The following is a 26,372-nucleotide window of genomic DNA, read 5'->3' on the forward strand; positions in this document are numbered from 1 at the left end:
AAAAGGCGACTAACGGGATCGGGTGGTCAGGCTCGCTGACTTGGTTGATACATGTCATCGATCCCAATTGCGTGGATCGATGCTTATGATATCAATCACTGGGTCGTCTGGTCCAGACTCGATTATTTACAGACCGCCGACATATAGCTGGAATTGCGCTGAGTGCGGCGTTAAACAACAAACCAACCAACCAACCAACCAACCAAAATCGTACACACCAACAGTGTACCAGACAGTGTAATGACATATCCCTAGGAAACGATGATTGCATTTTCTTTCCTATTGTAGTCCCAAACTATGTTATGAGCAAAACACAACCCAAGTTTATTTACAACGTCGAGGGAACACTGGTCTCTTACTGACAAATCAGCTAGTTTGACATATGATAATTTTAACCAAACTTAGTACACTGAGTGAGTGAATGTCACAGTCTGCAATATTCCATGTATCACGAAGGCCTGTACATGATTGAGCCTGACTAAACTGATCTGCCCAGCACTCGGTCTTCAGGCACATCGACTGAAACACTTCTATTGCCAATTCTGTATGATCAGCAACATCAACTGATATATGTTGTACCGTATATATCTTTGGTATTTTGGGTGAACGTTCGTGCATCTATCACATCATAGGTACGCTATTAAAACACACATAACAACAACTTTCTGAGGTATATATGGAATTTTATTATTAATTTATTTGTTGTTAATCATGGCAGCAATACATTATTTTCTACTTAAGAATCGAAAAGGAAATACAGTTTGCAATGTGGTTATATGACTGTGCACATATGAAGCTACAACACATTTTTTTTTTACATTTATTAAAAAAGAGTTTAGACACAAGTGTGAGTGAGTGAGTTAATGCTTTACGTCACAGTTTGGACACAAAGTCATCCTATGAGTAAAATAGAATTTCGAGCAGCCTTATATGTATAAATCAGTTTCGATATCAAATTGTATACCTAATTTATTTCAACTATAAGAAGGCTTTCCTTAAAATCGGCCGTCATGTTGTGAGACTTACATGCCGTGGGGTCGGTCGGTATGTGGTTTACAGTGCTATCTTGCAACAGCTTTACTCATTGCTGCCCGATATATTATGTAGACAACAGAAATAGGCCATTGAATCTGGATGTACTCGTCCTCTTTCCCCTGATTGTGAGATTGAACACAATCCTGAATGAATTAAATTAAATAGAAAGTAAACCATGCATAAAATTCATAATAGATATACCGTGTAGTTAACTCGCCAAAATACCCAAGAAACGCATACGTTCAGTTATCAAAGTGTCTCTATGGCAGATCAAGGCGACACAAGGGACTGTACCACGCTGAATGAAGTACTTTGTTTCTGGAGAAGGATGTCCCTCTATTCTGGCATTGCGAGTCTTGAGTACAGAGCCACGAGACATGCCAACAGGACAGCACTGTTCCCAGGGATCCCTGAAACATCAAACAAGGAATGTAAACAGCAACATGCAATCAAAACGTAAGATATGTCCTGTAAAATAATTTGTTATTGCCACACAAGATCTTTAGACTGAAGTCATGAGCAAATATTAGGACAACATTATGAACGTTATCAGATGTGTTAATAGAAACGAGAATGGGGGGTAAAATACCCCTCAGTGTCAAAATTCCCAATTTATGACCCTGCATCAGACAACATTGTTTCTTTTTGCAGCAAACCATTTCAGTTGATGTTTATAACAATGTCGCGTCCTCCTAGGTACAGCTTTGATGAGGACAGCACATTTCAATAATTTAATAAGATTGACAAAGAAAGCCCTAACGCAGTAATGGACAATACCATATGTTGTAGATATATGTTTTGCAGCGTCTTTTGTCTCGCCACCATCCATTGTTGAATATGTTTTTTTTCAATTGTGTTCTATTTCAGAAGAACGGACGGGCCATTGTCCAAATCCGATACAAAGATTTGTCTCCCTTTCCTACTTAAGTGTCCTGAACGTTGGTGTCAAGGTCCAACTTTAACTGCGTAAAATATCACTTGGGGCATAACTTCCACAATCTGACAAGCCCTGTTGTGATGTTGAATCACCGTTAAACTCATGTCAGTGATAATATTTCAGGAATAAGCCAAAGCAATTTCATCAAAAGCTTCCAAACAGTGTATCATTGCTAGAGTTACCTGATGCGTTAGATGGTGCCAGTTTGTTGACAGTACCAATGAGGGCTTGGGTAGTCTTCCCGAGAAACTGAAGCATCTTGTCATTCACTCGGCTTAACTTGTCACAGGAGTGATGGTAGCAGACTTCCATGTACCCTCGGAAGTCGGCTTGAGACATAACGTTCACATTTTAAAGTAATGCAAGAAGAGTGCACGTGTTGGTCATGTTCATACAAGATATAATTTATTCAGTCTTGTGGATATTAATACGTTTTGAAATGACTGCATCAGGTAATTTTGGGGCAGTGTAGCGCCATAGTCGTTGGCGTTGCGTCCGTTTGTGCGTTCCGGGATCCTATATAAAACTCTTTAATCTCAGATTCGTGCTGATCACAAACCTTGGCTCGTTAACACCATACTGGAGTTCGTGGGTACTTTTAACAGTAAACATTCTGCTTCACCAGGACAAACAAATGAACATCGAAGTCGTAATGCTTTAAGTTCGATACTAATGACGTATGTTCCCTACTCAAGTTGAATTTTTAAATAATGATAAAAATATCTCAGTTATCTCTCAGACGCAAGTCACATGACAGTTGCGCTCAAACCATCACCTGTGTCCGTCAGGAAGATTGCCTTGATTCCGTTTGACCAGAAGGTGTAGTGGTCACTCCTCATGAAGTCCTGGAACATCATGAATTGCTGTGGTGTTACTGTCGGGCCAGTCAGAGCGGTGATGTTAATCTTCTCAAGCTCGAACTCAGGTTGACCCAAGGCGGTGTAAGAAGTGACGAAGGCTTCAAGGACGTCAGAGTCGTAGGGCCGACCAATCGCTGCGATGAAATCTCCCTTCTTGCCGTCAGAGGTTACGCTTTCAAAAACCCTCGGGGCAACCTGTAGAAGATGCGCATCGAACAATTAATAATTCTTGTGACGTCTTCCTATTGTATCCTATGTGTACTTTTCAAAGAAGTAATACATCCTGAACAACATCCCTACTCCCTACCTTAGAAAGGTTGCAGACCATTCCAAACGTTTTGAAAATTTGCGGTTGACTTGCAAGAACAACTTTTACTAAAAAGAAATCACCTCATTGAAACAAGGTCACATATTGCGTTCTTGCTCATACTGGCACTATAAATTTCACCGCTATTTTGCCTTTTGCACTCACTTGGATTTGTTTTGACGGATATTCGAGACTGATTGTGCTGTGGCTTTGACGCTATATAAACCGTAACTGTTAGATACCGAAACCACGAAAGTGGGAATTCGTCAGACAGAAGGCTCAGCAAAGCTATCAGAAAGTACAAGATTTGGAAAAATTACATCCTAGGCTGATAGTTTTGTTCCCCCGGAAAGGAGAGGAACCATTGCGAAAGTATTGAGGTACACGTATTCGGTAAAAAAAACCGCTTGCAAAACTATTCTGTATTCAAGTCAACTTGGTGTCCAGCCAGATACAAGGTAATAACCACCTATAATATAATATGTTTCGGTATGATGATAAATAATATCTTGCCACTACCTGATCCAAACCAGGTGGGAGTTTTTGGGTGTTTGGCATTTCCTGTATGTTAAAAATGGTGTCCATGATGACGATCCCTTTTACAGCAGGTGTCGTGCTCCAAAACGTGGGAACCCAGTCACTGAGGAACTTTGTGCTTCCACAACTCAGGTTTCCACACGCCACTTGGGGAAGATCTTTAGAAAAAGTATAAATGTTAAACCAACTACAGAAACAGACTAGTACGTACCATATGTTCCCGTACTGTATCGGGTGAACAATTGACTTGCCTCTGGGTGTGTTTTTGACGGGTGTCACCGGTGGAGCAGGCTACGCTCACCTTTTCGCGAACACCTGGTATCAACACTATTTGATAGTGATTCATAAACACACGCTCATGATGTAGACGGAATCCTACAATCGACTGTTTTGGGCAGAGATTTCTCATGAACATGGAAAGGGTTTTGTCGCTTTTATTCATAAAGGTGTACAGTGCAGTCGCGAGTAATGTGTTTGTGTCGTAAATATTTTAAGCATACTAAACTTTCTTGTCCAGCAGTATCAACCATCAGTGTTAGAGTACTAACCTGGTTCTTCCCATTCTTCGAAATCAAAGGCTGCAAAAATCACTGTGTAGTTTCGTGAAATCTTGGCGAGATGTTTGGCTGCCTGTAACGTTGCAACCACTGCAGCGCCATTGTCGTCAACACCTGCAAGAAGCGTACAGGGCTAGTGTTTTGTCTCTCTGATGGTTTCTGGACATTTGCTTTCAAGGTATTCTATGTTAAAATTAGCATATATGGGTGACCATCGTCATAATGTCCTCCTGGACGCTCTCACTTGTCGAAGTGGACCATCTCCGTGGTCTAGTGGCAGAGCGTCCGCCCGGAGAGCGAAAGGTCCGGGGTTCGATCCCCGACCGCGTCATACCAAAAGACATTAAAAGATGGAACTTGTTGTTACCCTGTCTGGCGATCGGCATTAAGGGGCTAAAACAAGGACTGGTCGGCTCGGAGTCAGTATACTGTGTCTGAGTGAGTATTCATGTTTAACTGCGGCATGGTATTTCAGTGAGCTAGCACTATAAATCGGCATCAGTGGGGACTAGTACAAGCAGCCACACACACACACGTGCATGCACGTCGCTATATAAGTGTAATAATCTTGGACGCGACGTAAAACCCCATTTCACATCACCTCACTTGTCGAAGTTGCGGCTGAATAGGATCGAGCGGCCAGGCTAGGTGCCTTGCCTGACTGCGTACAAACTGACAATATCAACAACTGTCAGTATATGCCTGATACAGATGTCATTATTAACAAGCAGCTGTGTTTGTTTGTTTGTTTGTTGTTTAACGCCGCACTCAGCAATATTCCAGCTACATGACAGCGGTCTGTAAAATAATCGAGTCTGGACCAGACAATCCACTGATTAATATTATGAGCATCGATCCACGCAATTGGGATCGATGACATGTATCAACCAAGTCAGTGAACGTGACCACCCGATCCCGTTAGTCGCCTTTTACGACAAGCATAGGTTTTTGAAGACCTATTCTACCCCGGATTCTTCACGGGTCACAAGCAGCTGTGATAAAGCTCGAGAATTGTTGACTGCTGTGAACAACAACACCCTAAACATACAAATAATGAGAGACCTGACTATTTACGTGCCGTCGTAACACTCGGTGTTAATCGTTGCTCGTGCTAAGTTCCACTGGTCATGTCATGTTTGATAAAATGTTCATTTTGCTAAAACAAATGAATGAAGAAGTCAACTGTTGCATTTCGCATGCAGTTACTTTGGATGCCAGAGGAATGGGAATGTAATCATGATGAAAAAACAACAGATTACCTGGTGTGTCTCTCATAGGGTCATAATGATACTTGCGACGATCGCCGCTATATGGGATATAATGCCGATGGGAACTTTTAACTCACTCACTCACTCGCGACGACATGAAGCTGTTGCGTTTCGGATGCAGGTTAATATTATGAATCATGATTACGATTCAATACTTACCTGGAGTGTCTCGCATAGTGTCGTAATGAGCTCCGATTCCAACTATTTGATCTTTATTTGTTTTGAAATACGTTCCCTTCGAAATTGCGATGACATTTACACCTTTCACCTGGAAGTTAAATCGAGGGTATTACACAAGGATGGGATACTATATTATGATACTAGTGCCTCACGTTGTTGTTGTTGAACGCCACTTTGAAACCAGTTTAGGTATGTCATCATGTGTCAGCTTAGTGTCGGAGGCAATCCCGAAGTGATGACGTTTACTACTTTGGCGGAAACCGAGAGAACGACTATTGTGCTAATAAAGGCAGAAACACAATCAGGCCGAATCTGGTTTTCGATCCAAGTCCACGATCATAGGTTTCTGTCAGGCATGAATTTCGGCTTTTTAGAAGGCCGGACCACCAGTGCCCCCGAATAGCAAAGAAATATGAAAACGATGACAGACGTTCCTTTCATTTAAGAACATTTTGTTGTAAGTTACATTTAATTATGCTCTTTGCACCTACACCCAAATACGAATGTGCCATACATTACAATACATCAAATTAAAGAGTATGTTGGTTGGTCTGTAGGAAGTTGTGAAGTCCGGTACATCGGGCTACAGACACATTCAACCAATCATATGAAAGCAAAGCATGTGAAAACAGTATTACCGTCGCAAGATCCGTGTCAAACATCTGACTGTATGTATCCAATCCGTAGCTTCGGAACTCCTTCGTGATGAAGTCCCTGGTTTCAGCTTTGTATGTCGGGTTAGTGGCGTGGTGGCGAGGTTCAGAGAAATGGTTTTGAAGAGAGGTCTTCATCCAGGTAGTATCTACATCAGGATACGAGGACACCAGTCCTGTTGCATTTAATGGAAAATGGGAATTATGCATACATGAGAAGTACATGCTATTACTTTGTTGCATATAATGAGATTTTACCATGGAGTGCCACAAAGTTGCGGTACATGTAATTTGACACTTTCAGGTAGGTAGACATCACATGTATAAAGTTTATGTGCAGATGTTTGTACATGGACACATGGCGTTGTCCAAGTCATGTTTTGAAATGCAATATCGAACCAATTCCCAACATGTCGACTTGTGCAGCTTTATCAAATAGAAAAATAACACTGCCGTCATACCAAGTGAGCGCTTAAGTTCTGGGGCAGAATAAGCGGGAGTTATCCATGACAAACTGAAAGGGTAGAAAAGAACGGTCTAGTGTTGGTCACGTGCCAACGAGTACGTCACCAAGTCGAGCCCTTGGCCTTGGCCTTTTAATCACCTAGTGTAAGACCTTTGTCGGTATGCAACAACAAACTGTCACAAAGCTTTACGAAGCAATGGTGTGGTTAACACTGGGCGATGGCGATGGCGTGGCTTCCTTGGGGGGGGGGGGGGGGGGGGGGTCCACCACGGGTGGCCCAGTCGTCTAAGGCGCCGCGATTCGCTGTGCAGAGTTGCGTCCCTTGGGCACGCCAGAAACCTATGATTGTTGGTTCGAATCCCGGTTCGCCCCGATTATGTTTATAGGTTTGTCAGCACCATACCCGTTCGCGTGGATTTCACCGAAGTGATAAACACCCGAGACAAGTATCACTTCGGGCTTTCCTCCCACATTTAGCTGACACGCCGTGATATAACTGGAGTACTGTTAAAAGCGGCGTTAAAACCCAACTCACTCACTCACACTCATTCTCACCGAACAATGCATTTCGACCAAGGTGTGGAACAATACAACCAAATGCTGCTACTAGTATTGATGGAGAATTGTCATGGACACAGTTACACATGTATTTTTATTTGGGCACAGAGACCCACGAAACCGAATAAAAACTGAAACAAAAAAGTGGATAAACACTTTGCAATTACAAACGTATGTTATAGTATGCGACACTTTCTCCTGGCTGAATTACTTTTCTTTGTTTTCTGTTTTGTTTGTTTGTTGTTTAACGCTGCACTCAGCAATATTCCAGCTATATGACGGATCCTGGCTGAATTAAAACCAATGGATAAATATGAAGCGGTAAAAGTCCAAAATAGAGACGTACCAAGGAGTTGGTGTTGGAAACAAACAAATATAACTTTTACGTAGAAAAGATTATGTGATGTTGTCAGACTGGAAAAAGTAAGTTATGAGAACTTTTCACTTTGGAAGAAACTTTGCTTTTACTACAGAAACAGGTTTGGAGATGAAAGCCGCGTCCTAATTCATTGCCCACACTGCCCGAATCCAGTATTTTTTTACTTAATGTATTTAAAGTTATGGCAAGCATTAATCTACTTTCAGATGTGGATAAACAGTATAACACATCCCATTTTAATTCTGGAAACCCAAAAGTCCAGAAACTCTACGCTCTTTGCCCAGTCTCGGTTAAAGGTATTTACAAAATTAAACATGCCGTTTTCTTGGTAAAAATGAAAAAAAAATTGTTCAAAAACTCAATATTTAGACTATGTCGCCCATGGGCCTGCCCATGGTCGAAGTGTGGCCCATGGGTAGGCCCATGGGCTAGAATATGTTCCTTTACTTAAAACTCATGTTTTTGTTTCGAAAATACATTTAATGTATTCATTCAAGTATCATGACACAAAATTTAACTCATTTTAACTTAATTCAACGATTTTATAGCGATATTGAAATATTTCGCCCATGGGCGAGAAAAAGGTTTGGCCCATGGGCGAGAATATGTTCCTGTACTTAAAACTCATGATTTTGTTTCGCAAATACATTAAATGTATTCATTGAAGTATCATGACACAAAATTTAATGAAAAAATGAAAAACAAATGTTCAAAAACTCAATATTTAGACTATGTCGCCCATGGGCCTGCCCATGGTCGAAGTGTGGCCCATGGGTAGGCCCATGGGCTAGAATATGTTCCTTTACTTAAAACTCATGTTTTTGTTTCGCAAATACATTTAATGTATTCATTCAAGTATCATGACACAAAATTTAACTCATTTTAACTTAATTCAACGATTTTATAGCGATATTGAAATATTTCGCCCATGGGCGAGAAAAAGGTTTGGCCCATGGGCGAGAATATGTTCCTGTACTTAAAACTCATGATTTTGTTTCGCAAATACATTAAATGTATTCATTGAAGTATCATGACACAAAATTTAATGAAAAAATGAAAAACAAATGTTCAAAAACTCAATATTTAGACTATGTCGCCCATGGGCCTGCCCATGGTCGAAGTGTGGCCCATGGGTAGGCCCATGGGCTAGAATATGTTCCTTTACTTGAAACTCATGTTTTTGTTTCGCAAATACATTTAATGTATTCATTCAAGTATCATGACACAAAATTTAACTCATTTTAACTTAATTCAACGATTTTATAGCAATATTGAAATATTTCGCCCATGGGCGAGAAAAAGGTTTGGCCCATGGGCGAGAATATGTTCCTATACTTAAAATTCATGATTTTGTTTCGCAAATACATTAAATGTATTTATTCAAAGTATCATGACACAAAATCTAACTCATTTTAACTTAATTCAACGATTTTATAGCGATATTGAAATATTTCGCCCATGGGCGAGAAAAAGGTTTGGCCCATGGGCGAGAATATGTTCCTGTACTTAAAACTCATGATTTTGTTTCGCAAATACATTAAATGTATTCATTGAAGTATCATGGCACAAAATTTAATGAAAAAATTAAAAACAAATGTTCAAAAACTCAATATTTAGACTATGTCGCCCATTGGCGAAGTCTGGCCCATGGGCGAAGTCTGGCCCATGGGTAGGCCCATGGGCGAGAATATGTTCCTTTACTCAAAACTCATGTTTTTGTTTCGCAAATACATTAAATGTATTCATTCAAGTATCATGACACAAAATTTAACTCATTTTAACTTAATTCAACGAGTTTATAGCGATATTGAAATATTTCGCCCATGGGCGAGAAAAGGGTTTGGCCCATGGGCGAGAATATTTTCCTTTACTTAAAACTTCTGTTTTTGTTTCGCAAATACATGCAGGTGTTCTTACTATTTTCATGGCACATAATGTAACTCAATTTTACTCAATTCAGCTATTTTACAGATTTATTGAAATATTTCGCCCATGGGCGAGAAAAGGTTTTGCCATTGAAATCCTTGATTATTATATCATGCCAGAGTTCTGAAATTCAGTGACAATGTTGCTGAACAGTAGAATCTGATGGACGTATTGTGCAGAACCTGTTTGACACTATAGGTTCCAGGACCACTAACACTCTGAGTTGAAAAAGTTTGGTTCTTACCGCACCCAACATCTTTAATGAGGTGAGTTAAAATTTAACGTCGCATCGGCATTATTTCAGCCATATAGCGACGAGACCAAGCTAATATATATACAATTAAGTCATTTATGCAATGACATATTTAAAAACACTTTATCAAACATATTGGAGCATACTATATTTAAAAACAATTGATGAAACATATGAGCATTTCAATATCATTAATACAGTTTAAAAAACAGGCTATAGGCCACCAGTAACCAAAGCTAGGCCACCTCGCTGGGGATCATGGGGACTTACAGTACTTCTGCTTCCTGCATGATACCCTAGCAGGATTTACGTCATCACTTTAGCCACTGGTGGTTGTGCACAATACTAGCCAATATTAAAAAATACTCATCAATGAGTTGGCTTAAAACACTGGTTGATGATAGTTACATCAATTACTATAGGATTACGTGTCACACAGGGGGACAATATTTTTACGCTACGTTAACCTCCTGGACAGAGCCTTTAATAATGTCAGTTGCTAATAGCATCACACCAAATTTAAAAACAAGCATTTAATTATTCACATACATATTTAAAATTTATTATACAGACCAATTTCTTTCAAGTAATTTATGATGAGATGCCCGCTGATACGGGAAAAGAGATCTTTTAGATTTGCACTTTGATAATGTGAATCCCTTGCGATTGCAAAGTCCACACAGTCAAGCAATATATGCTTAACGGTGAACCTTTCATCACAAGGGATACACTTAGGAGGTTCGTCCTCATCTGTCTTAAGCAGATATTCGTGTGTAAACCGACTGTGGCCAATACGACACCGTCGTAAAACGACCTCGTCATGTCTTGACTGACAACCCAAGTAGGTATGACCGATTGTTGGTTTCAATTCGTGGAGTTTATTGCTTCCTACTTGGGTGTCCCACCTCTTTTGCATAAGATCCCGAGTATAAGATTTGATGGTAGGTTTGAAATCACTGTACGGGATACGAAGTGGAGATAACGGTTTGTCAAGAGCTGCTTTAGCAGCAGCATCGGCTTTTGAGTTACCTGTTATGCCTACATGACTTGGCAACCAGCAAAAGACGATGTCACATTGGCCAGTGGAAAGATCATTATAGAGATCTAAAATGTCAAGGATAATAGGGTGATATGGTGAGACACTTTTAAGTGCCTGAAGGCAAGATAACGAATCAGAGAAGATGATGAAATTTTTAGATTGGTTTTGTTGTTTAATATAGGTCAAAGCTGTTAGGATAGCTTTGGCCTCAGCAGTAAAAATTGAACTAAAATCTGGGATTCTTGAGGAGACAGTTCTGGATCCAACGATAGTGGCACTTGCAACTTTGCCACCATCCTTGGACCCGTCTGTAAAAATGGACCTGTGAGAATTATATTTGGAGCGTAATTGGTTATATGATTGTTGCTATACCAAAGGATTGGTAGCCGACTTTTTTGGATTGGTTAGAGTGAGGTCTACTTCTGGCTTCACCATCTGCCAGGGAGGAGAAGACAGAAGACGGTGGGGTGATATAATATTTAAGTCTATTTTAGCTGCAGTGATGTGTGGTTGAATTCTGATCCCAAGTGGTGGAACCAATTTTGATAGATTTCGAAACAGGTTTTCATATTGAGGGTGGAAAACACAATTGAACGCTGGATTAGATTTATTTGAGTGCAATTTAGTGATATATTGCAGTGAAAGTTTAATGCGGCGCAGTTCGAGTGAAGGTTCGTCGGCCTCCACATACAAACTGTCCACGGGAGAGGTCCTAAAAGCTCCAAGACAAAGTCTTAGGCCTTGATGGTGTATAGTGTCCAATTTTTCTAAATTGCTTTTGCAGGCTCCACCATAGACATCTTTAATGAACCCAGCCTTATCTCTCAAAACGTTTTGGCAGTTTATCATACGAATTCATGTGCGTGTACAACATTAAATTTTAGTTAGTTTCTATTTCATTTCCCATTTTATGACCCGTTGATACATCACACTGTGCAATTACGTGACAGGTACGCGTGCGCGTATTTTAATGGAAAGAAACTATTCGTCTTTTATTGCATAACGTTTGGCTGAATATCTTACATTCTAACGAAATCTCGAAATAATTATTCAATTACAAGCAGTGTCGAACTGACCAGTATGAATTATGTTTCAATGCGATTGAGGAAAACGTGAGTGAATATTGTGACTGAAACTTTTAACTGCATTGTCACTTTTGGTATGAAAATGGTAATAGTTAAGAAAAACAACATTAAATTTTAGTTAGTTTCTATTTCATTTCCCATTTTATGTCCCGTTGATACATCACACTGGGCAATTACGTGACACTAGGTATGCAATATACAGGTACGCGTGCGCGTATTTTAATGAAAAAAAATATTCGTCTTTTATTGCATAACGTTTGGCTGAATATCTTACATTCTAACGAAATCTCGAAATAATTATTTAATTACATGCGGTTTCGAACTGACCAGTATGAATTATGTTTCAATGCGATTGAGGTAAACGTGAGTGAATATTGTGACACTAAAGCAACTTTTAACTGCATTGTCACTTTTGGTATGAAAATGGTAATAGTTAAGAAAAACGTAACAGCCTTCTTATGATAATTCTCATATTCTCATTAGTACGTTGTGTCTAATTACAGTGTTGGCCTTATTTACAGGTGATTCTACAATACTTGTTGTCGGTCAATTACAATCTGCCACACCACGCGTGAATAAACAGTTATGCAGGTGTTGCTGTGGGCAAATACCTAGCCTGAACATGTATATTTTTGTGGATACATGTATTACATATTTTCGTTGATATGTGGGTATATTAAGCACCAAGACCCAAAAAGGTTATGAATGATGAATTTGTGCCTTGATATATATATTCAACGCGAACGAAGCTTGTATTTTCTCCGCGATCCTGATGTGTATCATCGTTTAATTGGTCATTCATTAAAAGTATGTTGTGAGGCGATATCAAAGGAGCCGCTCAATTTACACAGTGTCGTCCGTTTCGCGTGAACTACCACCCTACCCTGTCAGTAAGAGTTATGCAATCGGTACACATATATATATGGAAGGAGTTTGAATTACGTCCGCCAGTGGCCACAGAAATCCTCAAAGTACATGTATAGTACCAATCAACAAGGCCAATGCCGTACTAATAACCTAGTGACTCGCGTAACAACGGCTGTCAATATGTCTGCTACATCTACCATACCATCATCCCTGTCACAACTGGCGTATTAACGGCTTATTCAAAATATTAATTGTAGAAATGTCGTTACCAGACTAACGTACGTCGTATTCAGTCCTCAACTGGATGTTACATTCCTTATATCAGTTAACAGCCCTGTTTGTGAAAATATTTACTAGACATAAGATTTAAAGATTAATAAAATCAATTGTAAGACCGCATAAGATTTAAAGATTAATAAAATCAATTGTAAGACCGCATAGACCATAAAACCGAATAAAATATGTCTTGGTATCATCTCTTGTGTATTAGATGATGGCAATGACCGGAAATGTTATAACGTTAGATTAAGAAGGAGAAACATTAAAGTGTTTTACAATACTTGGAAACATGAGCAATAAGATGTAGCAACATAAACATGCATGGAATAGGGAAAAAGGATGAAAACAAGTTGAAAAAGATTTTAATACAAAATTATCGAACTAAATAACTTGCCTGACCAGAAGGGGTACCCAAACTTGTTTGACAGTTATTCGTGTGTTGTAGACTGTCGAATGGGACTCATGTGTGTACGTAGGGTACGCATATCTATTGCAAGTTTTAGTACTAATACACTTTCTCTTTTTGTGTTTTGTTTGTTTGTTAGTTGTATAACGCCACACTTAGCAATATTTCAGCTGTATGACGGCGGTCTGTAAATAATCGAGTCTGGACCAGACAATCCAGTGATTGATATCATGTGCATCGATCCACGCAATTGGGATACGATGACATGCATCAACCAAGTCAGCGAGCCTGACCACCCGATCCCCTGTAGTCGCCTCTTACGACAAGCGCTGTCGCCCTTTTACGCCAAGAATGGTTTGTTGAAGATCTTCACGGGTCTATTGAATGCAGGGATTTGTGTAAAGTCATTCAGACAGCATACAATGCCAACTAAAAAATTATACTCAGTGTCTCCGCAAAGTAATATAGTACGGTACTTAGAGTACATGTGAGATTATACTCAGATTAGGGAGATGTTTAATCCATATAACGTGTTATTATTCTATCTAACAATGTATTTAATGAAATGAATGCAAAACAAACTCAACGGCTAAAAGGTTTCATTGAAAAAACTACCCCTAGTCTTGACTAATAAAACAACTGCAACCCGACACAGATTAAACGCAACTTACAAACACAATCATAATCTGGTTAGTCTGTATCACTCAACGAGGCCGCTTACTCTGCCCACAGTATGACAGTATTGGGCAGTTCAGTAATTAGGAGCCAAAACAAAGGCAGGTACGCTGGTCACACTTGACTGGTCTGACTGATGATTAGGTCGTCTGACAATTGGGAGTGAACCATTGCAAGAAGTATCTGCGAAACTATTTGCTCCTTTTATGGGACCGATTAGTTTTATGACCATGGGCCTCGGCACAAGCGTGGTGTTGGAAGACAAGTTATACATGTACATCCGATATGGTGACTGTTTTTCGCTTTTCATATTCTAAATACATTCATAATACCACAACATTTTAGTACTCCTTGAAACTTTACAATCACTTCAATATGTACAATAGATTGAACGAGAACACTTGATATATTGCAGATTATTAAATCATTGTCTCTATTATCAGCCGCTACGTTTGCATTGTACAAAGAAATATTTTATCTGTCCTTAGCAGATTTAGCCTCAGAATGTGCTCATTCGAATTAGGAACGAAAATAATTGCTTATCATGAGTATATATGATACAGTTAAAAGTTACTTGTACACTGTGGACGTATTCACTTTAAAGTCGCATACGACCTTCGCGAGCGAGTTGAATGATCCAGGTTAATTGGAACGAAGTCTAGGAAGGGTTATAAAGTTTTGTATTTGGTAATGTGTAGGTTTGTTAAATATAATGTTTTAAATTTCAGAGCTGACTTGATGGGACATAGCCACCTCAGATTGTCTGTTGGACACGGTTTAACCTTACTGTGTCCTCACCCTGGTTGTTGTTACCGTTGTTATAAGGGATTAAGAGCTACGGCTCATTGCATTTTTGGTTACAGTCTGTATCACTAAAGTGGACATGTGCAGGTGAACTCTGTTCAATTAGTATATGAAATGCCCCAAAATGTGAACTCCAGACAATAATAACCTGAGAGTAAATCCACGTGCGTCTGCCTTTCCCCTCGTTCACCTTCGAAATCCTTGATTATTATATCATGCCAGAGTTCTGAAATTCAGTGACAATGTTGCTGAACAGTAGAATCTGATGGACGTTTTGTGCAGAACCTGTTTGACACTATGGGTTCCAGGACCACTAACACTCTGAGCTGAAAAAGTTTGGTTCTAACCGCACCCAACATCTACAAGTTTGTAAGCTTGTAGACATCATTAAGAAGTAATTAACAGTCCCATGCTGAGACCTTTCTCAAAATTCAGACCGGTGGCAGGCTGCCAACAAAGAGAAGAAAATATCGCAACCCCGACACGAGTGTGCTCAGTCAAACAATGAACTTACGACCGGCAGAAAACAACTCCAGTTGAGTATGCCGATGCTGTATCTCAGCCGTGTTGGCCTGAAAATTTAAACATGCTAATTAAATCCAAAATCGTATAATTATTTTTAATAGAAACCGTATCTTAATTTGTTCTTGCACTGCATCATATCGTGTATTTCATCTGTATATGTGTAATGTGTAATGTGTAATGTGTATCAATGACTACACTTATACCGCATATTCTGCAACAGACTATAATTAATCACCTTATTATTGTCTCTCCATTTACCATGGCTGACTGCACTAATACCCTTTTAACAGTAGACACCGATATAAGTATACATGTAGGCTTTTTGTTCAAAAAGGAATATGCAGGAAATTATATGTAACAATTAACTGTGTACTAATTACATGTTTGAATGTTATCAGTTTTACGTTCTGAGATACAGTGATGTAAGCATCTTCTAAAATCTTCTAAAAATATAATAAAATACAAAACTCTCTGCCGTAATTTTTTGTGGAAATCATTCGATCAAGTAAAAATGACTGCATGACAAGACGAATCAACTATTTATACCCGATAAAAGAAACTGCCGTATTTTAGGAACAGTGCTATAACAAGACATTTGAAATTTCTAACAAGCAAAAACATTAGAGACAGTGATTAGACTACAGGTACGTAATCCGTATCAATCAAAGGTGTAAAAAAACTGAAAATCATATCTGTCGGAGACCTACCAAATTACCAAGTTTTATCATTACTATATATTTATTACAATGCAAATACTTTAGTGATACATTTTTTAGAGGAGAGGGCATACACACAAGTATATTGCTTCCGTGTGTGAATGCAGATTGTACTTGGTATCTCAGTTCTCAGTTTCATACCGGTTGTATAACTGAATTTGTATATGGAACCATGCGTACAGCATAACAATTACTTGCTATTCGTCAGTTTACAACACACATAACACGGTCAAACAATTTTAGGCACCGCTTTTGCGAGTTATTTAGTACAATAATGTTTTATTAAAATCTATTTCAATTTGTTTTCACCATTTTCCCTATTGACAGTCGTTGTTACGTGCGTCACTAGGTAATTAGTACGGATTGACCTTGTTTATTGTTTCTATACTTTGAGGATTTCTGTGGCAAGTGGAGGACGTAATTCAAACTCCTTCCGCACTGACACCGCATCAAATATATTTGTGTACCGATTACATAACTCTAATGGACAGGGTGGGGTGGTAGTTCACCGGACGACACTGTGTATATTGGGCGGCTCCTTTGATATCTCCTCCAAACATACGTTTATTGAATGACCCCATTAAACGATGATACACATCTCGATGAATATATCAAGGCACAAATTCATCTTTCGTAAACATTTTTTTGTCTTTGTGCTTAATATATCCACATATCAACGAACATTTGTAAAACATGCATCCTAAAAAAAATTTAGGACAACGTACTAATGAGAATATGAGAATTATCATAAGAAGGCTGTTACGTTTTTCTTAACTATTACCATTTTCATTCCAAAAGTGACAATGCAGTTAAAAGTTGCTTTAGTGTCACAATATTCACTCACGTTTACCTCAATCGCATTGAAACATAATTCATACTGGTCAGTTCGAAACCGCATGTAATTAAATAATTATTTCGAGATTTCGTTAGAATGTAAGATATTCAGCCAAACGTTATGCAATAAAAGACGAATATTTTTTTTCATTAAAATACGCGCACGCGTACCTGTATATTGCATACCTAGTGTCACGTAATTGCCCAGTTTGATGTATCAACGGGACATAAAATGGGAAACGAAATAGAAACTAACTAAAATTTAATGTTGTGGAAAATAACTCCAATGAATTGGAGTACACGCACATGAATTAGTATGATAAACTGTCAAAACGTTTTGAGAGGTAAGGTCGGGTTCATTAAAGATCGCTACAATATGTAAAACAGGTGACATTTGTAGAACTAAAGGAAACATCCAACCAAATGCCCTTTTTAAATAGTGATGTAATGATATAATATAAAGTATATTTCACATGACACGATATACTTTGGAAACAGTTAGTTGATGCTTGAAAGGGACTGACGAAAACATGGGCGAAATATTTTAATAACGCCGTAAAATAGTTGAATTAAGTAAAAATTAGTTAACTTTTGTGTCATGATACTTGAATAAATACATTTAATGTATTTGCGAAACAAAAACACGAGTTTTGAGTAAAGGAACATGTTCTCGCCCATGGGCCTGCCCATGGGCCAAACGTTTTTCTCGCCCATGGGCGAAATATTTCAATATCGCTATAAAATCGTTGAATTAAGTTAAAATGAGTTTCATTTTGTGTCATGATACTTCAATGAATACATTTAATGTATTTGCGAAACAAAATCATGAGTTTTAAGTGAAGGAACATATACTCGCCCATGGGCCAAACGTTTTTCTCGCCCATGGGCGAAATATTTCAATATCGCTATAAAATCGTTGAATTAAGTTAAAATGAGTTAAATTTTGTGTCATGATACTTGAATGAATACATTAAATGTATTTGCGAAACAAAAACATGAGTTTTAAGTAAAGGAACATATTCTAGCCCATGGGCCAGACTTCGCCCATGGGCGACATAGTCTAAATATTGAGTTTTTAAACATTTTTTTTTCATTTTTTCTTCCTTGGTATGTTACCATGAAAACGGCATGTTTAATTTTGTAAATACCTTTAACCGAGACTGGGCAAAGACCGTAGAGTTTCTGGACTTTTGGGTTTCCAGAATTAAAATGGGACGTGTTGTATACTTTTAGCGCCAAAGAATTTCTTTCAAATCCAGTGTATTTAGGAAATAAACGACACGTGATCGTACAAAAAACATTGCAGGAGAAACCACAAGTGGTGCATTGAGTGGTTAATCTCGCTGCACTGTTTAATTGAATGATAAACGACGGCCACGACTCGTACATATCTTATATGAGATACCAGCATATTTTCCAGCCTCTTTAGTTAAGGATGTAAATAACATTTACAAGCTTTAAAAATAATTACCTGAACTTAAAAAAATATGACTCGCTGTATAGAATCCGAACTCTGCAAATGTCTATTACTGATGATTATTGCCAAATCTATGCCATGTTTGGATGCGTTCGTTCGGCCATAGTGTTTCACTTTCCTCTAAAAATATCATTTACGACGTCATGAATATATATGTATGTATGTGCGTGCGTGCGTGCGTGCGTGCGTGCGTGTGTGTATTTAATATAATAAATGTCCATGGAAGTGGGTCATGCTGATCCCACGCTACCAACGCTGAGACAAGGAAGTTGAAACGTGTGAAGTGGCTGCTGTTATCATTCTAATCATACACTTTACGGACCTGTACCATGTCCCCTTGATATTGACTTCACAACACGCTGCGTAGTCCACAGTCACGTCACAATGATGTGATGACAATCGTATGTTGTAGTTGATTTCGTCTTGGGGGGGGGGCTTTCATATTTTTTTCTTTTCTGTCACACCAAGTTGGTGTACTTTTAAACACGCTTTAAAAGAGGAAACTGAAAATGTGCATCAGTCCCTGCCTAAATCGGATAACTTTGTCATAACAAAAAATCATGTTATTAGTTCTGTTAACCAACTCATCGTCAAGCCTGTGACCCTGATAATTTGTCAGGTTTTGTATGAAAAGAACATTTGTTTGGTTATTTTTAAAAGAATTGTCGAAATGTCTGTGAACAATCTTTCAACCCCCCTTTATTGGAAACATCAAGTGTTATCCCCTTTCAAAAGAAAACAGTCCATCTGTTCATTGACTTCGGTTGCGAAGAAATGCCTTGAAAGTATTATTAAGAAAGTATATCATAGTTTCGACCCACTTCAGTTTGCCTTACAGACCAGGTCAAAGTGCAGAAGACGCACATCTGTCCTCCTACCACAATATCCAAACCAACTAAGAAAAGTGTACAACTCACATGTCAGAACTTTGTAGATTTTTCATCTGCTTTAAATACCATTCAGCCTCTTCTGCTTATGAAAATACTCGCCGATATTAGCGTTAATCCAGCTATTATTAAATGGGCGAATTTTTGTATTGTCAACAGACCACAGTTTGTCAGGTGTAAATGGGGCACGTTCACCCATAGTAATAACATATCCTGCTCAATGCCTCACAGGACTGTGTTCTTTCACCAATTTTATTTATCCTGTATGCAAATTATAGTTTTAGTACTTCTGATAACTGTTTGACAAATAAGTTTGCTGACGACGCAGCTGCCTGCGGCCTAATTAGAGAAACAGAAAGCTGGGATTTAAATCGATTAAAAATAAATTGCAAAATATTCTTCAAAAACATAATTATGATTCAGACTGTTGAAAATATTATAACCTACCAAAACAATTATCTTGTTGCAAGGTGTTGCAAAATTTGGCTCCTAAATAAATAAGTATCTCGTTGTGTAGCTGAAAAATAAATCTATTCTCGAAACAATATAAAACGACGAATATCAAATGGTCGGTCCGTAAGTTAAAAGGATGTATTATTGTTACTTGACATATCGAAATCTACTGGCTGTGGTAAGATATGTAATCATGTATTAAAGAATTCGGCTATCGTCCTATCGAAACCACTTGTAAAGTTTTTTTTCATTCAGATGAGACACATGCTTGATGAAAGCCTCCGTGATCCAGTGGTAGAGAGTCCGACAGGAGAGCGGAAGGTTCGGGGATCGATCCCCGGCCGCGTCATACCAAAAGACGTTAAAGGATGGTACTTGTTGTTACCCTGTCTGGCACTCGGCATTTAAGGACTAAAAACAAGGACTGGTCGGCTCGGAGTCAGTTTTGTGTGTCGGAGCGGTGTACTCATGTTAAACTGCGGCATGGTGTCTCAGTGGTCTAGCACTTTCCAATTGTCATCAGTCCGGACTATTACAAACAGCCACACGCACACACGTGCATAAAGGTCGCTATATAGGTGCAGTAGATGGACGCGACGTTAAACCCCATTTCACCTCACCTAACCTAATTATAGACCGATCGTGCTCACAAGTCGCTTATACTGGTCTGGTCATTAAAGCCTGTGAGATATAACCGTCTCTCTGTTTGTTACGGCACATGCAAAATACCTCATATCACAGTGAGGTATTTAGTACATCCCTACATGCACTATGGACAATATGGTCTGCAGTGAGGGGAACAAGTCATTGGAACTTCTTTAACAAAACCTGCCTATCCTCTTTGGTAGACAGACGGCACTTCCACAAATTAAGAAAACTGGTACAACACCAAGTTATTTATCTGACACTGTGCCTGTAAACACTTTTTATCTTTCACTTAATAAAACACGTAACAATAATTGTCCTTCATGAGCCAAATTGCCGAAATAAATTGTATTATAAATTATTGTATTGTCATTTCAACCTTCCTAAAGAATATTCTATTGTATAATACTACTGCTATAACTTGTTTGAACTTGAAGGGGACATATATTTATATAAGCCTCTTTATCAACCATCTTTCACTGCATTTAAGTATATCTAATATCTAATTTCTGTGCAAAAGGGTAAATATTCCAGAGCGTCATTATTATTGAATGTCAATGAAGCCACACTTAAGTGCAACCGATATATACTGAGTCAAGTTAAAAACTTCACATTTTTAAAAGTAATCCCATATATGATATAAAACGGACAAAATGTATCAGAGAAGGTATTTTTTAATCATTAATGTCCAGAGAAGGATTTTAATTAACTGTGGTTATCATAATTTGTTCCAAGCACGTACGGTATGCGGTAATAACATCAACAGTTTAAATCATAAGTCCCAAGCACGAGAATCTGATGGCACACAAGTTCAGTAGCGTGTATGGCCACCATGTGCGTTGACAACTGCCACACAACGCCTCCGCATGGACCTTGTGATGCTTGTGAACACATGATTGGGAAGACGACGCCATCGTTGCTGCAAAATGGTGCCAAGATCTTGAAAATTCTGTGGTTGGTTCTGGAGAGTGCGCAGACTTCTGCCAAGAGCATGCCAGGCGTGTTCGATGGGATTGAGGTCTGGAGACCTTGACGGCCAGTCCATGGCCCACTTGCACAAAGCGATCTTAGCGCTAAGACTATTGTAAGTCTATGTTAAAGTATGGGCGTTACGATCATCTTAGCGCTAAGATTGCTTTGTGCAAGTGGGCCCAGGACGTTGACTCCCGCATTCAGAAGGAAATTCCTTGTCAAAATTGCTGTGTGGGGTCTGTATTGTCGTGTTGGAAGATCAAGCCGGGTCCATGTGCTGCCATAAAAGGCAGAAGTTCTGGTGCCAGTACCTGGTCGCGGTAAGCAGCAGCGTTGAGCTTGCCACGGATGACAAGAAGCCTGGAACGTGCATTGCCACAGAAAGCACCCCACAATGACGCTTCCGCCTCGAAATCTGTCAACTCCCTGTACACAACACTGTGCGTAACGTTCATTGAGTCAGAATCGGCCCGCAGTATGGCCGTCGTGCTTGAAGGTGAGCAGTTCTCAGACGGTTTCGAACAGTTTGCGCACTCAGTCTACACCTAAACAGTTCATTGCTGGTTGATGTAGCCGTCAAAAATCGGTTACGGAGGTGAGGTAAGACAATCTGACGATCCTCTGCATGCGACGTCACACGTGGTCGACCTGGCCGAGGGCGATCAGCGGTGGTACCCGTTTGCTGTAGACGCGTCTGTAAATCCTAAACAGTCCGTCGACTACAACCAATCGTCCTTGCGACTTCAGCTACGGACCTTCCCGTCTGCAACATGCCGAAGACACGTTCACGTTGCACGTTGAAAGGCGAGGCATGACAAATGGCCGTAAAGACTTTTGTTTTCTTGTGTTTTTCTTTTTTTGTTAATGACTGCTAACAAGTATGGCTGAAAACACGTGCGGTGTTATGGCCACGTGACCAGTTGCACGTGAAAAAAAACTTTTGCCACTATATTGCTGTGCACATGATTTTGATCGATTCACCTGCACAAAAACGGGTGTTATTTGAAGACAATACATGGCCATTACTGTTTAAATACACAATAAGGGCCCACAATGATAACTGGTCAAAATGTTAAAATTTTAGGATTGTGAAGTTTTTAATTTTGTTCAGTATAATGAAAAACGAATATCACTTCCTTCTACCCTGTATCATTCAAAGTACTGCCAATTCTTTATTGCTCTTTTGCCCAATATGCTTCGTTCACTCCACAATAAACGAACGTGAATGTTTTTAGCTGCGCACATATACACAACCGCTATCTACTGTAGCTATGGCTGGACAGTAAGCTGTACATTCCTGTTAACAAAGATAATTTCACATTGCAATGTTGGATAAGAAAAGAAAAGACCAACAAGAATATAACTACCTGTATTAAGGATAAGCAAATCTACTCACCGAAAGCCAACAGGAGGACGCATGATAAACATGCAATCATTTCAACTTGAAACCAAAATATACAAAATATATAAGCGTTAGGCGCGTGAAGTGAAGCCAACAGGATGTATGCATATGCATAAGTCCTTATAAACTAAAACAAAGTCACATGAGAGATAGCGATTAATTTCCTGGAACTGTTATCTGTCTATCGATGCAACATGTATAATGCAACTATTGATGGGGGTGGTGGTCAAGTTCTGTTAAATACTCCTAGTTCGGGCTTCGGTTTCGATGAGAGAGTGAGTTAAGATTTAACGTCACATCGGCAGTATTTCAGCCATATCGTGACGAGAAGTGCATTAATAATACACATATTTATATGAATTAAAAACCTGTCAACGAATGACAGTAAAATAACAAGATTTATCACAGATTATATCTAAAACTAGTAGTTAGCCATAAAAATATAACATCATGCGAAACAATACAAGATAAAAATGAGCTATAGATCGCCAGCCACTGAAGAGAGATCACCATGCTAGGGTCCATGGGGACTTACAGTAGCTGCGTCTTCAACATTTCCGTGGTCTAATGGTAGAGCGTCCGCCCGAAGAGCGGAAGGTCCGGGGTTCGATCCCCGGCCGCGTCATACCAAAAGACGTTAAAAGATGGTATTTGTTGTTACCCTGTCTCGCGCTCGGCATTTAGGAGCTGAAACAAGGACTCTGAAGGTCGGCTCGGAGTCAGTATACTGTGTCTGAGGGAGTATTCATGTTTAACTGGGGCATGGTATCTCAGTGAGCTAGCACTATAAATCGGCATCAATCCGGACTAGTACAAGCAGCCACACACACATACACGTGGCTATATAAGTGTAATAATGTGACGCGACGTTAAACCCAATTTCACCTCGCCCCCCTTTCTTCAACAGATATAAACACAATCAAAGCTTGTAGTATATAAGGCGACAGGATAACGAGAAGAAACGCCCAATTCTTAGAAAGAGTATTATCGTTTCCACGAAATCAATACAATAGTCGTTGCACTTTGGTCGCATATCAGTTGGTAACGTGTTTTATTTTTTTAGAGAATGCAGTAGTTCACGTGGCTCACGTGTGTCGTTATAGCGTGTGCCTTATTTTGTTTGTTTGTTTATTTGCCGAACTCAGCAATATTCCAGCTGTATGACGGTCTGTAAATAATCGAGTATGAACCAGACAATTCAGTGATTGACATCATGAACATCGATCCACCAAACTGGGTTACGATGACATGCATCAACCAAGTCAGCGAGCCTGACCACCCGATCCCGTTCGTTGCGTCTTACGACAAGCGTAGTCACCTTTTATGGGAAGCATGGGTTGCTGAAGACCTATTCTAATCCGGATCATTTGCCTTATGTTGGAAGGTGCATTATTTTTTTTTACTTTAAATGACTGATCATATCGAATGTGTGCGAATGTTTATGCATTCCCATCCCAAAAGGCAAGGTTTGGTCCATCTCGGATCCTGTAACATATGATGGTTTTCCTCTGTCTTGAGGGACGCCCACTATGGTACTTCTTGCATTTATTGTTCAACATAATGTCTTCTACAAAAAGGGGGTTGCCTTGTGTGTTTGCTAGAAATCGACCGCCAACATCGTCAACTTGAGTTGCTGTTGTATGTCGAACTGTCTCATTCCATAAGTAGTTGTGTTTCTTGGCCGTGTCAGGATCCGCCTGTCGCGCTGTCCACAATTCGCACTGTACATGGTTATTGTGATCCTTGGTTTTTAAGCATTGTATCCATGGTCGCGGTTTTCATCACAAACGTCATGGTAAATGTCTAGAACCTTTGTCATTTTGTACTTTCCTCGTTGCAAAAGTATGCTGATCAGTACACTTATGTAACAAATTGTTCTCAGGCCCAACGCAGTCTGCGGATAATTAGTTATAGTCTATGGGGGCGCTCGGGTTGCCTAGCGGTTAAAGCGTTCGCTCATCACGCCGAAGACCCTGGTTCGATTCCCGAGATGGGTATATGCCCATAATATCTGATCAATAATTACACACCCACTTGGTACTGACAACGCAAGGACCATAAACAAGGCGGTTCCTGGATTCGAACCCATGACCATGTATCCTGGCATGCCTAATAGTCGCAATTCTGCACAGCTAGTTACATCTTCCCGAGGCAAGAGATTTAACTGACTTTAAAGTCCAGTTTACACCCTTTCCGAACTAGGCTGGAATAACTGGGCTCGATCGTAGCGCCACCAGTGGCTATTACCTGCTATGTCCCTTCTAAGCCTCTCCTATAGGTCAATCAGATTCCACCTCTCGTATCACTTGCGTTTGCTTCACACGGCGCCCGGTCAGGACGATCTGATCGCTAATCAAGATCTATATTGTGATAAAACGGGTCTTACATCGCGAAATGCATCAAATCACGTGAGCACCTTGATTAAAGACATGAAAAGATTTGGAAAATATCTGCTGACAACGAGTTGGCGGTGCACATGCTTTGCAAATCTTGCAATCGACCGGATTTTTGCACGACATTTTACGAACCGGATTTCGATTTCGGTGCGCGATTTAGATTGGGCTATGCATAGATTCGTTAGTCCAGCCAAAATGTAACTCCATAATACCAGCCTTGTTCGGCAAGGGTGGAAACTGGACTTAAACCCCTTGCCTCGGGAAGATGAGCTAATTCCGGCATTTAATAACGGGATCGGGTGGTCAGGCTCGCTGACTCGGTTAATGCATTTCATCGTATCCCAATTGCGTGGATTGATGCTAATGATATCAAGCACTGGATTGTCTGGTCCAGACTCGATTATTTACAGACCGCCGTCATATAGCTGGAATATTGCGTGCGGCGTTAAACAACAACAAAAAACACAAAAAAAACACACATGCATAATTTGGACGATTTGAAGATTATTTACTTATAAAATGACTTCAGGAAGTATTGAAACCATGGTATGGAGACCTCATCATGTAAACATATCATGCCTCCAAGAAAAGTCACATCTCACCTGATGCCGGTCCTAAAATGCGAGACCCGTATTATAATGGAATACTGCTGAGTGCGGCGTTAAACAACTACCAACCAACCAATCAAACTCTTCGACGTGACACTTTTACCACTAGGCTACACCCCGCTCCCTAATCAATAGACGTTAATAATGAAATACCCCATATTCAAGCAAATATTCTAACGGGCATAAAGCATGCACACATGATTTTGATACAGTCTTGAATCACAGAATGGACTCGGCGTTTAGCCTAGAATTCTTACAAAGGTTTTTTTCGCTTTTGATTATCATTTATGTCAACAGGGTACAAGTTCCCCTTTTCCCCAAGCAAATGTGCGTATCAGTGAATGCTAACATTAATTGTAATATAAAAGTAGGTATGTTCCCTGATC

At 39.6% G+C, this 26,372-nt stretch overlaps 1 protein-coding gene across 1 annotated transcript; it reads right to left on the bottom strand.

Annotated features, from left to right (window-relative positions):
- Nucleotides 1-666: 666 nt before the first annotated feature.
- Nucleotides 667-23,129, bottom strand: LOC124148061. Its single transcript, XM_046518991.2, has 8 exons — nucleotides 22,977-23,129; nucleotides 6,320-6,510; nucleotides 5,661-5,769; nucleotides 4,225-4,347; nucleotides 3,659-3,834; nucleotides 2,748-3,027; nucleotides 2,155-2,301; nucleotides 667-1,445 (listed from the first exon to the last, which is right to left on the bottom strand). The coding sequence occupies exons 1-8, from the start codon at nucleotides 23,014-23,016 to the stop codon at nucleotides 1,372-1,374; spliced, it is 1,140 nt and encodes a 379-aa protein (XP_046374947.1). The 5' UTR covers nucleotides 23,017-23,129; the 3' UTR covers nucleotides 667-1,371.
- Between the last annotated feature and the right edge of the window lie 3,243 nt (nucleotides 23,130-26,372).

This window comes from Haliotis rufescens, unplaced genomic scaffold (assembly GCF_023055435.1).
Source record: "Haliotis rufescens isolate VD_foot unplaced genomic scaffold, xgHalRufe1.0.p SCAF_10, whole genome shotgun sequence".
Lineage (NCBI taxonomy): Eukaryota > Metazoa > Mollusca > Gastropoda > Lepetellida > Haliotidae > Haliotis > Haliotis rufescens.